Genomic DNA, 17,726 nt, shown 5'->3' on the forward strand with positions numbered 1-17,726 from the left:
ACTGCATACTATACAGTTAACCCTAACCATATACAGCAGGGGTCTTCAACAGGGGGTCCGGGACCCCTAGGGGGTCCTCAGAGATAGGGGGGCCGCCAAATTTTTGTGTGATAGGATCATGTTTTTTACATTAACCATTTGAACCCTGGCTAGCATCCCTATTCTGAGTGGAACATTGGCCAAAAATATCAGATCTACAAGCTTACAACGCCTCACAGCGGCTATTTTTGGCAAAGAGGTTTGTAGAGGGAAAAGAAGAGCATACTAAGTATTTGACGGTTCAAGTGGTTAAATGTCTGAAAATATACAGTACTCCAACATGATGACAGTGCTGCCAAACAAGTCTAAGCTCTCTAAGAAATCTATGAACATAACACAATTTTATACAAGCAGGGTCCCTGCTTCATCTCTCTCTCAACTAAGGGGTCCCTGGCCTGAAAACGCTGAAGACCCCTGCTATACAGTATTCCTATCATGGGGTGATGTGCTCACCATCGTAGGTGCCACTCTCCAGCAGCAGGCCGCTCTCCTCCAGGATCCTGAAGTCTCCAACGCTGATGAAGTTATAGTCCACACCTGGCACCTCCCCCTCTCTGGGCAGCCGTGTGGTGCCTGGCCAGAACACAATAAAAACACTAGATTGGTTCAAGGCAACATGTTACACAAGAAGACTGCATGGCTATTTTCAATGCTTGGACTCAAATTCCTCACCACAAAGCCTTTCATTAACAGGGAAGTGTTGGGGCCTGTTTAACAGGGTGATCAATGTGTGTGAGTACATCAATAAACGAGGAGAAACTGCTCACAAAATGTGTTAATAAAGACAGAATTCATTATAGGTCAGATCCACACATTCCCTTTATCAGACCAGAAAGATGTAGCAGATAAACGGCAATCAACACAAATTGATTCTGATTCACCACATACATTCATGCTGTGATAAAACCTTCATATCCTGAGGCTAGTGGTTGAGGCGCACACTACATATAGGGCCCTATTATGATCCAGGTCTTATGCCTTATGCCTTAACTTCTTTTTACCTTTTTTTCACTATTTTGAAAAACATTTTTAAATACTTCAAATGCTGATCTACATCCGCACGTTGTGAACTTGCAGATCAGCTATTTGAAATATTTAAAAAACAATAACAAAATAGTAAAAAAAGGCAAAGAAGTTAAGGCATAAGGCATAAGACCTGGATCATAATATGGCCCATAGGCTCTAATGCAAGTTGTGTGTTCGACTCCCGAGTCCGAGTGGGCTTTGCTGCGTGTCATTACCTGTCTCTCTCTCTCGCCGTTTCCTGTCCTATCTTCACTGTACTATGCACAATAAAGGCAGAAAAGCCACTAGTTATAGTTAAAAAAAAATCTTATCTGGATGTGAGTGCCCCAGTGCCCCCTTTTAAAAACGAATGCCATGTTTAGTTTGGTCTGTCCCGGACAGCTAGGGTAGCGGTCCGGGCACCTAGGCTGTCGATGGCGATCCCGACGACCTTTGCTGTGTGTCACTCGCCATCTCTCTCCCCATTTCCTGTCAGACTACTGTAAATGTATCAATAAAGGCAAAGACAAAAAAGTTATAATCTTAAAGAAAAACATAATAATCCACTAGACGTCCTTTAAAGGACAACTTTGTTTTTTTTTACAACAAAGGGTTCATATTTTAGATTGTAATTAGAGAAAATAAAAGATGAGTGTTAAAATGTTTTCATTTACTGCTTTCTATTGTTTTAGCGATTTTAGTATTTTGATTTCAGTGGGTGGGGGCATGCATAAAAGTGGCTAAATATGTATTTTTAGACACAATAAGCCGGCGATTTCTTTCTTACTATTTACACCAGCCCCCATAAGTCACATCTGCCCATGACATTTTGCGGTGCATCTTGGGAATGGGCTTATTGTGTCTAAAAAGATATATTTAGCCACGTGCATGCATGCCCCCAACCTGGGGGCATGCATGCAAATCAAAATCATTAAAATCACCAAAACGATAGAAAGAAGTAAATGAAAACATTTTAACACTCTTCTTTTCTTTTAGCTAATGACTATCTAAAATGTGAACCCTTGTAAAAAAAAAAAAAAAGTTGTCCTTTGAAGTGTTTTTTTTAACCAAAGCTGTATGAAATCCAGTATATTTGGCATTAATTGGTTGCCTGAGTCCTGTGATCAGACTTGTGGTATTTTCTCTGCTGAATAAGAAGTACAGGTAGTTCCATTGATTTGGCCTGCCCAATTTGTTATAATAAATGAATACACAAAACTGCCGTCATTATTATTGTTGACATATTTCTACTATATTAGTTGGTTTTAGGCTTATAGCACATGTGACCGTAAGACTGTTCCACAGCAATCAATAAAACCCCAAACAATGTAGTTTCCTTCAGCCTTGTTAGACACGTGTAGAGTAGTAGGTGCCGAGGAGCAGTGAATCTGCTTTGTGCCTTGCCCTTGAGATTTGAGCGACGGCAGTTTCTCTTAAATTGGGTTTGGATGACACCCGGGTCCCCTTTACTATATAGAAAAGACGCAACCGGGAGTTCTTCCGGTTCACGAAACAAGATGGCAGCTTGAACGTGGAGCTCCGTGACGGTGATAAAGAAATAACCTCGTAAATATCTAAATAAAGTCAAAGGGTGCTTAATTCAAAGTGATGAGCAGCGGGGTATCTACTAGAAGGAGAACGTATGCTTCCGTGACCACAAATATGGAAGAATGGCCAGAACACGGCGACGGCCAGAACGGCGGCGGCGACGCGGAGATCCAACCCCATGAGGACATGGGGGAGGAGGAGGAAGACGGCCCAAGCCTACTAGACATACTAAAAGAGCTTCGGGGCTTCAGAAAGGACAACAAGGCACAGCTTGCTGAAATAAAACAAGAGCTGAACAAGACCAACAAACGGATGGACGAGGCAGAGAGCCGGATAGACGAAGTTGAAACGGTACTACAGTCAACAACAGTACTGGTGAACCGGCTTCTGCAGCGACAGGCGGAGATGGAAGCTAAAATGGTCGACGCCGAGGGACGGGCAAGAAGGGGGAACATAAGACTTTATTGTGTTTCGGAAGAGGCAACAGCTGGCCTACAAGGCAACGAAATGGGGTCTTTTGTTGAAACCATGTTGAAATTAGCATTAGACTTCCCAGCTGAAACAGACCTGGGGATTGAACGTTGCCACAGAGCCTTGGGACCGGCGCCCACAGACCCCGAGGCTAAACCGCGCTCTATCATCGCCAAGTTTGCAAGCTACAAAATGAAGGAAGAGGTGATTCGCCGAGCGTGGCAGAAAAAGCAGGTCTTCTACCTTGACAAGCGTTTTTTCGTCGACCATGACTACCCACCTGCTGTCCTCAAAGAGAGGGCAAAATACTCTGGAGCAAAGAAAGAATTAAAAAATCAAAAAATAAAGTTCCAAACCCCCTACCCATTCAGAATGAGGGTATTCTACAGCGACGGGACCGTTCTGTACCAGAACGCAGCAGAGGCGACGGAGGACATGGCCGCGAGGGGTTTCCAGATCGACATCATCCCAGCTGCAACCAACCCAGACCAGCGTGAACTTCAGCGTCTCTCAGACTGGAAAGTGGCAGAGAAGAGGAGGAACCGATCGGCGCCCCAGTCTTCATCCAACGCAAAGAAACCCAGCGTTGCCATACAAAAGCTGCAGCAGTACAAACGACGTCCTACTGGTGCAAGAAAATAAGGTTTTGCAGATAAGTTCGTGATAAAGTTCTTGTTTTGTTTTTGAAGGGGTTTTTATTTGTTGGTTTTTGTTTTTGTTTTTTATGAGGGATTTGTTGTCCTGTAATAATAATGGCCATTGATTTGATTTAATTTAGAAAGTATTGGAAGCCATAAGTCTCCTTTTATTTAGATTTTATTTTTTATTTTCTATCAAAGTGTAAAGGTCACAATGTTTCAACACCAAGACCACACACGTTTATGCAGTCACTTCAAAGGGCCCTACTTTTAACCTTAGTTAGGAGCAGGCCATCCCTTTCAGGGGAGTTAGTCGTCTTAAACCCCTCAAAGGCTCAAATAGACAGAGCCTCTTTTTTGGAAGACAACGAAAAATGTAAAATGAATCTATTCATTTCTTTTTCTTTTTTCTCTCTTTTCCGTTTTGTGATGTTTGTAAGAGGTACAGGGAAGCATATTGTTTTGAGTTTTGTTTTTGTTATGGGGAGATATACAGAAAATCTAACACTTAAAGGGAACCATGGCTAATAATCAGGACTTGAAAATAGTCTCATTTAATGTAAATGGAATTTTAAGTCCGGCCAAGAGAAGTAAGATCCTGAGTAAAATGAAAAAGGAGAACGCACAAATTGTATTTTTGCAAGAGACTCATCTTAACTCGACTGAACATGAAAAGTTGAAAAGAATGGGTTTCTCCAAGGTGTATTACTCATATTATAGGACGGGGCACAGGAGAGGAGTAGCTATTTTATTTTCTCAAAAAATTCCCTTTGAATTAATTTCCGAAATAAAAGATAAAGAAGGAAGATACATACTAGTCTCTGGCAAGATAGACGGTAACCCAATCACGTTACTGAATGTGTATGCCCCCCCAGGCAGTGATTTTAGTTTTTACAGGAAAATGCTAGATTTAATGACGGACACCACAGGTCTGGTCATAGCTGGGGGAGATTGGAATATTAGGCTTCAAAGGTCAGACACATCAAAACAATTTACTCAAACCTCCCTGCATAGGAAATTAAAGGTACTTATGACAGAGCTCGGAGTTATAGATCTTTGGAGAGACTTCTACCCTACGGGACGTGACTATACCCACTACTCCCATCCCCACACCCTATACTCTAGAATAGATTACTTTTTTATTTTCAAAAAAGATAGGCACAGGGTTCGATACTGTGAAATAGGAAACATAGATTTGTCAGATCATGCCCCTCTTTCTCTCTCACTGCAACTGTCGGGTAGCCCCAGAAATACACTTTGGAGGTTAAACTCAAGCATTCTCAATAATTTAATTTTCAAAACCCAGATAAGGGAAGAAATAAAAAAGTTTCTAGAAGAAAATGATAACGGTGAGGTCGGGCCTGAAATTATTTGGGACACGCTTAAAGCGGTGTTTCGCGGGAAGATCATTTCATATTGTGCATTTAAAAAGAAGGCAAGACAATTGAGGCTAATTGAATTAAACAGAAAATTGAAGGAGCTTGAAACAAAACATAAGGAGGAGCAAACTCAGGAACTCATCTCAAAATTGAAAGAAACTAGGACTCAAATAAACATTTGTTACACACAAGAATTAGAAAAAAAGATGATATTCACAAAACAAAGGTATTATGAATGTGGTTCTAACTTCTCTAAACTCCTGGCAAGAAAATTGAAACAACAACAGGCGGATAATACAATTTACAAAATCAGAGACCCTGACTCCAAAAACATTGTATATAAACAAAGTGACATACAGCTAGCCTTTCAAAAGTTTTACAAAAAGTTATATACACAGCCACCTTTAAAAGAAGGGCAAGAAATTGAACAGTTTTTGGACTCACTTGATTTACCTACCCTAACTGAAGGGCAAAGTAATGAAATGGTATCCAGAATAACTGAAGAGGAGGTAAACGCCGCCATCTCCAGGTTGAAAGCGAATAAGTCGCCTGGACCCGATGGGTTTAGTTCCGACTGGTTTAAGACCTTCAGGCCAGAGTTAATCCAAAGTCTAGTCAAGGTTTTTAATGAGGCCTTAATAAAAGGTAAAATCCCACCATCGTGGAGGGAGGCTACTATATCAGTAATACCCAAGGAGGGTAAGGATAGATTGGACTGTGGTTCATATAGACCTATTTCGGTCCTTAACACTGATTATAAATTGTATACGTCTATTCTTGCCAGGAGGGTCGAGGCAGTGATTTCCTCACTCTGTCAGACATGCCAGACAGGTTTTATCCCTTTAAGAGCCACTCATGACAATATCAGACGCTCCCTACACATACTCAGCCACATACAGGATCATAGAATACCGGCGGTTCTGGTCAGTTTAGACTGCGAGAAGGCTTTCGATTCTGTGTCTTGGAGCTTCTTATTTAAGGTTCTGGAGAAGATGGGGTTTCATGAGGTGTTCATTAAAGGAATTAACACATTATATGACAACTCTGTTGCTCGAGTCAAGGTAAACGGTTATCTATCGGATAAAATTGAGCTAAAACGCGGGACAAAACAGGGATGCGGGCTGAGTCCTGGGCTCTTCGCGATTTTCATAGAACCATTGGCCCAATGGATTAGACAGTCGGATAACATCAAAGGCATTTCTATTAAAGGGGAACAACACAAATCGGCGTTATTCGCAGACGATGTGTTGATATACCTAAGTCAACCATCAGAGTCACTGCCTGAACTGTTTAAACTTTTAGACACTTTTGGAACATACTCAGGCTATAAATTAAATGTTCAGAAGACTCAGATTCTGACCCTAAACTATGCTCCAACAAAACAATTAGAAGATAAACTCAATTTGAAGTGGGGACAAAACACGTTAAAATATTTGGGCATACTGCTACCCAAAGACATTTCCACATTGGAAAAAATAAATTATGATCCCCTGCTGGCGAAAATAAAATCCGATATCCAGAGGTGGAACTCCAATCCTTATATGAGCCTTACGCAAAGAGTTGAAACTGTTAAAATGAACATCCTCCCAAGATTCCTGTTTTTGTTTCAGGCTCTTCCAGTTGAGATCTCAACAAAACAATTCTCTGAATGGGATAAAATGATATCACGCTTCATCTGGCAGGGTAAAAAACCTAGGGTTAGGTTCAAAACTTTACAATTAGCAAAAGATAAGGGTGGAATGGCTGTACCATGCCTCAAAGATTACTACTACTCTTCCCAAATTAGACCATTGATTAATCTATGTAACCCAGGGTACCATGCCAGATGGAAGGATATAGAGGTGTCACTAATCAAGGATCCCCCAATTAAAGCAATGCTTGGCAATAATGATCTATCTAAATTCATAGATAAAGAGAAAAATCCCTGGATAAAATTTCAAATAAAGGTCTGGAAGTCTGTTAGAGATGAATATGGTCTATGGAGTATACTCAGAATAATCAGATGGTGTGCATATGATCCTGATTTTAAACCCAATCAATTAGATTGTAGATTTAAACACTGGCAGTCTAAAGGAATAACAACATATTATTCAATAATTGGAAAAGGTCAACTAAGAGATTTCCAGACACTAAAAAGAAAACATAATTTGGAAAAGGAGGACTTTTACAGGTATCTGCAATTACGAGACTACTTTAACCAAAAGGTTAAGCCATCATTAGATTTGGAGGATCCTATTCTGAGAGTAATTATTGACGCTCACTCCTCAGGTCCCAACAGAGGTATCATTTCCAGATTGTATAGTGGACTTATGTCTAAAAAGGGTTATTCAACAGAATATGTGAAAAACAAGTGGGAAAGTGAAGGTAACTTTGAGATATCAAATGAGGAATGGGGTGGTTGTTTTGATTCCCAATGGAAATGTACCAACTCCCATTCGTGGAGGGAATTTGGTTGGAAATGTTTAATTAGATTCTTTATCACACCAAAGCAGAAGAGACATTTTGCAGGGGAGGACGCAACGTGTTGGAGACGGTGTGGCAATCAAAACGCCAACCACTGGCATATATTCTGGGACTGCCCGGTAATAAGACCTTTCTGGACAGAAATACACAAGGCACTGGAGGACGTGTTTAAGGTGAAAATACCGTTTCAATTTGACATCTTCATACTGGGGAAAACTGACTTCCACAATGGTCATCTCAACACCTACCTGTTTCATATTTTGCTACTTGCCTGCAAAAAAAACATCACCAGACACTGGTTACTTCCCGACCCTCTTAAAAAAGAGGATTGGGCGGATATAGTGAATGACATATACATAATGGAGAAAATCACCTTCTCAATCCGCCTGCAAATGGAAAAATTCCTAAAACTATGGTCGGATTGGGCTAGTTATGCAATAAGGACTGGGTCTGGCTTTAGTATAACATGGTGAAACTAAATGATGTTCTTTTTATGCAGGTATTTACTTTCAAATGTAGATCTTTTGCATGGGATTTTTCTCCCCCTAACACAAAGACATAGCTGGTAAAAAGCCACAATGTTCTCTTTGGTTTTTCTGACGTTTCATTTTCATGTCTGCTTCCCTGACCTCATTCATGCTTTTATTTTATTTTCCTTTTATGTTTGTGTGTAAAAAAAAAAAAAAAAATGGATGGTATTTAGGAAGAGTTTTATTCAGAAACAAAATCATCCTTTACCAATGTTATACATGTGTATATATTTATATATAGATGGAATTTTGTAACAGGATGTAATTATTTTTCCCTAAATAAAGAATTGCAAAAAAAAAAAGAAAAGACGCAACCTGAGGGAGAGAAAGGAACCTAAGAGGAGCATCTGCTTTCCACGGTGCACCTTGATATTGTGCTTTGCGTAACCAGAAGCGTTTGACACCGGGATTGTGTGTGGGAGTGCCCAAGCATCAGTATTTTCCTCATTACCAAAATACCAACGTGTCTGCCTGCTGACGCTGCTGGCTTTGGTTCCTGTATAATGTCCCCTATAGTCCAATTAGTTCGGGCCACCGTTATGTACCTGTCAACGTATATCCTAACAGCGTCACTGGAGCTGTCACTTCAGTACAAAACCGTGAGCCCATTCTTATTGCAGAATGCTTGTTGAAAATATAATGACGCTGAGCCTGGCTTTGAAGGTGTCGTAGAGAGAAAAAGCTGAAGGAGGAAGAAAAAACTCTTATCATATTTTCAGTCATTTAAGATTTCATAGATAGTTGTGTCAGCGTCAAGCTACACATATACTAAAGTTGGTACGATACAGAGAAGATTAGCATGGTTCCCCTGCGCAAGGATGACACGCACAATCGTGAAGCGTAACCAATTTTTTATCATTTCTCATTTAGTGGCAGTATGGAGGGCAGCTGAAAAGATGTGTAAGATTGATTGTAAATGGAACTTATTTTCCCCAGTGTTCAATAATCAAAGACTTTTAATCGAGGATCGCCCCATTCGCTTTCCAAGGTGGAGGGCTAAGGGGATTCGTACATTAGGGGACTTATTTGATAGAAATGGTTTACGACCTTTTCGAGATTTGTGTGACATCTTCAATCTGCCTGGAAATACCCTTTTTTTCTACTTCCAACTGAGAACGTCCATGAGGACCTACGGGGTCCCATGGCAAGCTCCCCTTAGATTGCACCCCTTCCATGAGTTTATCTGTGATGGTAACAGAACAAGAGGTTTGGTTTCCACCCTCTATGGTTTTTTATTAGACTGTAGTTATGGGCCCCTATCTGTTGATACTGTTTGGAGGAATGATGTACCAAATTTGGACCCTGACTTTTGTTGGGACACAGTATGGTCTAACATTAGGCTATCTTCTAGAAATCCAGACCATCAACAAATTCATTTAAATTTTGTTCATCGGACTTATTTAACTCCCCGCAGACTATGTGCTATGAGGATTTTGAATAATCCCAACTGCACTCTCTGCGCCTCAAATAGTATTGGTACCTTCCTTCACATGGTTTGGGAATGCCCAAATGTGTCGTCATTCTGGAATATGGTTGCCTCCAAACTTTCAACTATTTTTAGTATTAATATCATATCTTCTCCTTCTTTATTTTTATTAAATGACGTCTCACAGTTGCAACTAAACAATATACGCAAGCGCATCTTCTTTGCTGGATTAACGGCGGCGAAGAAGATGGTAGCTACGCGGTGGAAACCTCCTCATACGTTAACGTTTCGCCAGTGGGCCTTGACCTTTCTAGATATAGTATATTTAGAGCAGTCGATAGCAAGGTTACACGGAGCAAAAGAAGAAAACATTAATATGTGGTCGGACATTGCAGATAAGCTTAAGGCTATGATTCAAGAAATCACTATATAGTGGTAACAGCCTAGCACAGGCATGCACTATTGTACATTCCGTGTTGGTCCGGGGAAAGGGGGTGGGTGGGTTTTCTTTTCCTTTTCTTGTTTTGCTATTGTTTGTGTTGTTTGTCTGTTAATTGCATTTTTCTTTTGATTAATGTTTTACTTTTTCTTGTTCTATTCATATGTATGTCTCTAATTTCATGTTATGGAAAATAAAAATAATTGATAACAAAAAAAAAAAAAGATTTCATAGATAGTTCAAAGGACATTAGGTTGAGGAGGATTTTCGGGCAAATTGTTGATGTCGGGGAAAGCCTATAGCATGTAACTAATTAAACAACAAGGACTTTGGATACGAGGGAGATTCTGTTGCATTCTGTTTGAATGTAACATCAATGTTATTTACCAAAGAGGGAATGATTAGTCCAGTGTTTGTAATAGTGGTAGTGATGAAAAACGATTCTGCTCTACTGTGACTGAATGTGAAATTGTGTATCTGTTTGTAAAAGCTGTTGTGACTGACTGTACTACTGTAAGAAATAATGCATCATGTATATTTGCTATAGATCAAGCTAAAATGATTTGATTTGATTTGAAGCTAAATTGATACTTCATCAGATCAATCATTTACAATGCCTCAGGTACAAGTACTACTGTATGGAGAGACTGAGGCAGCCTATATCATTTAACATGATGATTTTCAGTGTAACTTCATGTTGGCACTACAAATGGGGTTTGGCTTTAGGTCCATGGCTATGTAGTCGAGTTACTCTATACGAGCCAGTAAAATCAAGTAATCATTAATCAACCATGTTAATTCAACTCTGACAGTGGAAAAGTGGATTCAAATGGGTTCATTTACATTTTCAGAGGCATAACAGTGATAATCTGACCATCTACACTCTACACTGATTTATTACTTTATCAACTATTTTAGCTCATTTCATATCCATGTAGGCTCATGGAGATACATTTTTCATAAAAACAGACCACCATGTACTTTTCCCAGTAAGGACTAGTATAACTAATTACATAACATTTCAGTAATAATATACAGTTACCCTTCCCCAAAAAGTAGCTACTGTACTATTTAAAAGCCCCTTGGTGGAACTGCAGTCTGCAGGCCCAAGTACTGTATGTCACGCTGTCATGCCATTATGAGTTATCTATTTTTCTGTCACTCTCGCAACGTTTACATTCCCATAATCCCCCAGCAAGGCCTTTCAAAAGTCAGAGCACTGAGTTCCCAAAAGGCATCACAACACATTTAATCCCTGTAGTGATTAAGAACACAATACAACAAGAAAAAATACATCGATCTCTTATCCTTTAATACTTTCAGATGTTTTTTTTTTTTTTTTTTTTTTGAGTAGCCAATTATTTGTATTCCCTTTATTCTCCCAATGTAGACTTGCCAATTAATTTACCTCACTTCTTGCCACTGCTGTTGTACCACCTTACTGGCTCATCCGCCTCCACTCGGAGGACTTGGAGCCTCCGTCCTACTCCCCCCGTTCAACATTCCCCACTAACAGGTCAGGTGCCACCATAGTCTGTAGGATATAGGGGTCTTCAACAGGGGGTCCTCAGAGTTACTACAGGGGGGCCACTAAATCTTTGTGTGATAGGATAATTATTTTAAAATTAACAACTTGAACCCTCGCATCCCAATTCTGAGGAAAAATTTAGCCAAAAATAGCAGATCTACAAGCTCTCAACGCCTCGCAACGACGATTTAAGTGGTCAAAAGTCTGAAAGAAAAACACAAACAAATCTAACAAATCAGAACTGTCATCTAATACAGATGACAGTTCTGTCAAACAAGTTTATGAATCTTTATGGTCTTTGACATCATCTGTATCACACATTTATACAATATGTAGAGGGGGTCCTTGCTTCATGTCTCTCTCAGCTAAGGGGTCCTTGCCCCGAAAACATTGAAGACCCCGCCTGGCTTCCCTTCCCCAAACCAAACACGGCCAATTGTGTTCGAAGGCAAGTCTGCTGCACCGCGGTGGAATGGAGACTCTGCTATGGTATAAGTACAGTACTTGCTTTCCCACTGGGCGCGATAACGATAAAGATACAGATACAGATACAGATAAAATATATTTTGTTTTCAATTGAAGTAGATGCCACACCACAACGATAAAGCCGTCATAATTGACGATAAAGCCGTCATAATTGATGTGAACGTCGACATGTCGTTATCTTTATCTTTGTCACGTCCGGTGGGAATGACGCTTTACACCAGTGCTAATACCACACACTTTGAAGACAGAAGCTCTATTCTTTAAACACCTCAGCAATGTCCATCTCTGAGCACAGTGAGTTATTTTATGTTGCAAAAATGGCTTCTGAATATTTAATAGAAACATTGAAGAGATTTACTTACCATCACTCACCTCTTTATTTAACTTTATAACCTGACCGTAAAAGTGTTTTTTGAATGTATAATCAAAATGTTCAAGCATGCAGTATAGGCTACTGTACTGTATGATTTGAATGTGTAAATGTATTCTAAGTATACATTTTTGTATTGAAAGAGAGCACCTGTATAAGAGAATAAGATGTGTACAGTAAAGTGTGTGCAAACGTGCATGATGTCACCTGCATGTGTGATGTGTGTGTGTGTGTGTGTGTGTGTGTGTGTGTGTGTGTGTGTGTGCGTGCGTGCGTGCGTGCGTGCGTGCGTGCGTGCGTGCGTGCGTGCGTGCGTGCGTGCGTGCGTGAAAATAAGATGTGAGTTGTGGCCAATGGTATTTTGCAATGATTAGTGTGGTAATCTGCGCACTGCGCCAAGGTGCTATGCGGTAAACAGCCCTGAATTAGTCATGGGTGTGATTTGGGGCGTTACTTTAATGAAACCAAACAGAGTATTGGCTGTCCAGGAGCGTCACAAGGGAGAAAAAGTGGGACTGAGTTTGTGAGTTAATAGGGCCCAAGGTGGCCTCAATTATTTTATGCTTTAACTATTGAAAAATAGCAGATATACAAGCTCACATGCGAGCTTGGAGATCTGCTATCTTTGAACATATGTATTTTTTAAGCGAAAATGTGTAACTAAAACTTTGCTTCTGGGGGGTCCCTGGAACTAAATATTTTGAGATGGGGGTCCACGGCCAGATACATATCATTTTGGGGGTCCTTGACATGAAAAGGTTTGAGCACCACTGCACTGACATAAAAACATAGGTTTAAAAAAAAAAAAAAAAACTTAGAAGCATTTGAAATATTCAAAAATAGCAGATCTACAAGCTCGCAGTGCGGCACTCAGTGCCGCGCTGTGAGCTTGTATATCTGCTATTTTTCAATAGTTAAAGTACCCAGGACCCAGAATTTGGTGCGACACCCCTGCGGCTGTCATTCCCTTTAACTCTTATTGTGCCGATCCCGAACTAGTTCGGCTTTATTTCGGCCTTTTGATCGTTCGGGGTGCCGATCCCGAACCTGTTCGGCTTTTTATATAAAATTAAAAAAACACCCAGAGGCCTTACCGAAGCACCGGGCAAGATTTCCGAGCCGGCCGTCGGCCGCGATCTGTTTACATCGGCCACCGAGAGCGTCGCGCCGCCGATATTTGTCGTCCACTCCAATGCAATCCAGGATCTTTAGAGCTCATTTTCTCTGTTCCATGTCTATCCATGAGGTGCGCAAGGTTTAATCACGGCTAAATCGCCGAAAATTGGGCTTCTAAAATGCTTGGTAGCCAATAGCTAACTTCAAGCTAACTTCATCCTGTTCCTGTTCATGACACAAAGGAAAGTGTTCAGGCGTGTCATGGCTGCGCACGGCTTGTGCATATACAGCGTATGTCTATGGTGGATTCTCTGGCCATTGGGCGCCCTCATGTGGTGATTCCGGGCACTTTAAGATCAGCACAAGACACAGCGCTATTTCCGTGTGTTAAGCAGTGAGATAGGAAGAGAAAGAAACATCTCACTGAAAGGAGACATATCTATGGAGTGCCTGCATGGCCGTCATAATTACTGTAGCCCGTGTCTAATGAATTTGATCTACGTTTCCCATATAACCACACAGACCATTACGTTTAATTAATCCAGAACACAAGTGAGTGCAGTAAATTAAAGTTCTTCCAGCTATGTGTGAGTGATATATAATCAAATATAATAAATGTATTCCCACTTCACTTCACTCTTCCATGGGCTGAGAGGGCACAAGATTGAACTACAGACAGTCGAAGGTATTCAGCAATTCATACAATATTTTACTACTCTGAAGTCAAGAAATATGAATAGAAAACAGTGATTATGATTTGGTATGCCACAGTAATAGAAACTAGTATACTTGAATGATAGTGATTATATATTATATATTAACCATTGATCATAATTCATTCATAACAGAAGCTCGTTATTCGTCATGCTTCTTATTCTGAGCAGGGAGTTGAGGTTGCAGCTTTTCCATTTCATTTTGGTTTTCATATTATATCAGCAGTGTGTCTTTGCTTTGCAGCAGTATTCAAATAGACTTTAATATGCACTGATTATATCTATGCATTGGTGCTGTCTGTGTTTTTAATAATTCAGTAAGTATTGTATACAATACATATCCTCATGTGACAGTAGTCATTTCCTTACATTGCCCCTTCAGGCAAAAGATTATTTTTTGATTAGAAGTTGTATTAAAGTTGTACTATGTAACTTTTTTTATAAAACAAATCTTAAAATTCTCCTAACTATTAAATCACAAAAGTTTTAGAAGATCCGCGCCGTGAATTTCAGCCTGTAAAGCCTTCTCTGTATGTAAACTGAGATCCTTGCCGTGGACCGGATCTCGCGCCAAAATTGCGTCATCACACTACCGGCCAATCACAGCGAGGGTTATACAACTGCCGGCCAATCACAGCGCATCTTGAAGTGGGGTCGCTATGGCAGCCATATTTGTTGTCGCCCGTTTGTACCATCCCTTCTCTAGGTAATTTCGCCTACCAGGCAGGGTGAAGGAGTCCGTATCTCTGGAATTACTGAACGCACAGGAACAAGGGACCCCTTAAAAGATAGATCTCAGCGAGGTGGAGGCAGACGCGGGGGTCTGAAGGTACGAAAAACGTCCGAAAGACGCGGACGCGACCGCGGTTTGCTATAGGGCTAATGACCACTAGTTGGGCATCTTACACAGTATGGCTTTAAGTTTTTAATTTGATATTCTGAAGCTATTGAATAGTTCAAACATTTGCATGTACACTCTAAAAGCATGGGTGATCATTTAAAACAAAGAGTGTACAGATGTAACCTTATTATGGGTCCATTTGATTATATATGGGCGCTCTCTGCCCAGTTATACCTGCAATTTGGAACTTATTTTAATGAATACAACTTTTTTTTATGCTAATACAATTAGTGGAAAATCAAGCAAGGCATGGATGTGTGTACAATGACAACTAATACAGATTCGAGAGGAAAAATTAAACTTTTGACCGCAACAAATTGCTTAAGTAGCAATAGGATTATGGGCTATGCTATCCATGCTATGCTATGAGGTCTGCTGGGGAAACTGGACGACAGGGTAATTTCTCCCTAATAGACCACATGGACCATCATTTGGGATCAATATAAGTAGTACTGTAAAATGAGCCTAGATGTTATTTAGTGCAGAGTTGTCCTTTAACACTGAGGATTTCACAGTGTAGGTCCTGGTCAAACACGGTGCTGGCCTGTACTTGTTCTCAGCCAGAGGAGGAAAGTCATCCTAGGTCTGTGACCCAGTCCATTCAGACATGTCTCCTTTCCGACATGTCTCCATTCAGACACTAACCCTATCTCTAACCTTAACCCCCATGGAAGTGTTGCCACTCCGACAATAAGAAGTCACTGTCGGAATGGAGATATGTCTGAATGGAGACATGTTCCCGACCCGGTGCAGGCCCTGCCTCCTCTCACACACATCTCTCTGCTTTTGTCCTCTTAAGAGCCTCCAGAGGACAGGGAGGCTGTCCAGCAGCACTGGACAAGATCCAGGGATTAGCCTGTGTCCGTGTGCGGACACACACACACACACACACACACACACACACACACACACACACACACACACACACACACACACACACACACACACACACACACACACACACACACACACACACACACACACACACACACACACACACACACACACACACAATAAAACCCTCACTGTTAATTTAACTGACTGTTACAAATGGACAAATTAACAACTTCCACGTATCTCCATAGCCCATCTCATTAAAATGTCTTTCTCTCTATTTAAGTGGTAAATGCATCCCACTGTTCTGTATTAACCATCTCTTTCCCTCCCTTGCTGTGCTACTCCTCCCACAGTATTTTGTGGCACTTGGCTATACTGATGAATGAGAGATCGGACGCTTCATTGACAATGGTGTGCTTGTATTTTTTGAGCGTTGAGTTTGTGATTTCTTTGCAATAGTTAACTTTAATTTAAACTTTACCCAAATACGACGCTGCCTAACTTCTCAGTACTGACATCAAGGCATGTCATAGATCAGTGGTTCTCAACCTGTGGGTCGGGACCCCCAGGGGGGTCCCCAAATAATTTTGGGGGGTCCTCAGATGATTAACTTAATGTGGAACATTGTTTTCTCACTCAACAGTAAACAAACAGACATAACGTTTAAGTGTATGGGCATCTGCACATTTCTAAAGTGACAATTGAAGGACTTTTTAATACCTCTAAAATGCCAAATTAAACATTTTCAAAAATTAGAGGCAGAAATTGTGAAGATAGCAGATCTGCCTCCTGCAGACCCCTTCCCACAGGCTGCAGCCGTTACTCGAATGGGTTTGCCGCTCTGACATCACGCTCTGTCTGGCTTCACTGTGATGGCACACTAACAGAATCCCTTTTATGCCCATATATGGAGTTCCATGATGTCATCAATATTAAGCCCATATCTAACAGGACTTCATATGGAAATGCCCATATATGGAGGCCACATCGGCCACATACCACACTAACAGAATCCATATGGCCAAGACAGATGGACAATACAGCCCATATCTGTGTGGCTGGTTCTACAGACAGGGATCTCCATGTATGGGCATAAAAGGGTATAATGTCAGATGTCATAGACATCATAGGACTTTCACATAACGAATAACTGAGTAAGCATGTTTGGGATCTCACAGCATATCTCCAGATACAGTACATGGATGCATGTCGCCCTGAGGCGTCTTACTAGTTGTATTATGAACATAGTGTGGACCAATTACAGTGTATGAAGATAGGTTGAAAAGTGGTGAAGTCGTCAGTTGGTTCTAAATATCTGGTTTGTTATATTTTCTGTTAATTGCCCAGCCCAATCTCTTACAGAGACAGAAAAAAAAGAAACAAGCTGTTATTAGGACACAACGATGAACGGCAGCTGCATGCCAGTGACAGGAGTGCAGTCAGAAGTCAGGAAAAGTAGGCCACTGGCACACAGGCAACAAAGCACATCTGGTAATCCTGCCACTGTTTGTGTGAGTGTTGCTCACATTTTCAGGATAGATTAAGCAGAGGTATGCAAAAAACACAGTCAGTGGGGCTGGAAAAGAATGTTAATTTATCAAGTACGCAGAAAGTGTGTCACTTGCTCTGTTGTTTGCTGACTAAAACATAGTTAGTAGCAATAAACTAGCTTCTAATACTCTTGTTTTGGACAATAATTGGGCAATTAAATGATTTAAGCAGTTAGTAAACAAATATAGTCGACGAGAATAAGGGCGCCATGGAAAAAACAGAACAAAAAGTAAAAAATGCATGAGTCAACGGAAAGAGAGAGTAAGAGGGAGAGAGAGAGAGAGAG

At 40.8% G+C, this 17,726-nt stretch overlaps 1 protein-coding gene across 1 annotated transcript in view; it reads right to left on the reverse strand.

The window, feature by feature from the left end:
• The window catches only part of magi3b (membrane associated guanylate kinase, WW and PDZ domain containing 3b), a gene marked incomplete at both ends in the record, with an annotated part of 266,704 nt that overhangs the window by 100,203 nt on the left and 148,775 nt on the right, over positions 1-17,726 (reverse strand). Inside the window, one exon of the mRNA XM_080728681.1 lies at positions 493-612. Coding sequence (XP_080584807.1) covers positions 493-612 — 120 coding nt within the window. The remainder of the gene's footprint in view (positions 1-492; positions 613-17,726) is intronic.

This window comes from Nannobrachium achirus (genome assembly GCF_963921795.1).
Source record: "Nannobrachium achirus genome assembly, chromosome: 6".
Lineage (NCBI taxonomy): Eukaryota > Metazoa > Chordata > Actinopteri > Myctophiformes > Myctophidae > Nannobrachium > Nannobrachium achirus.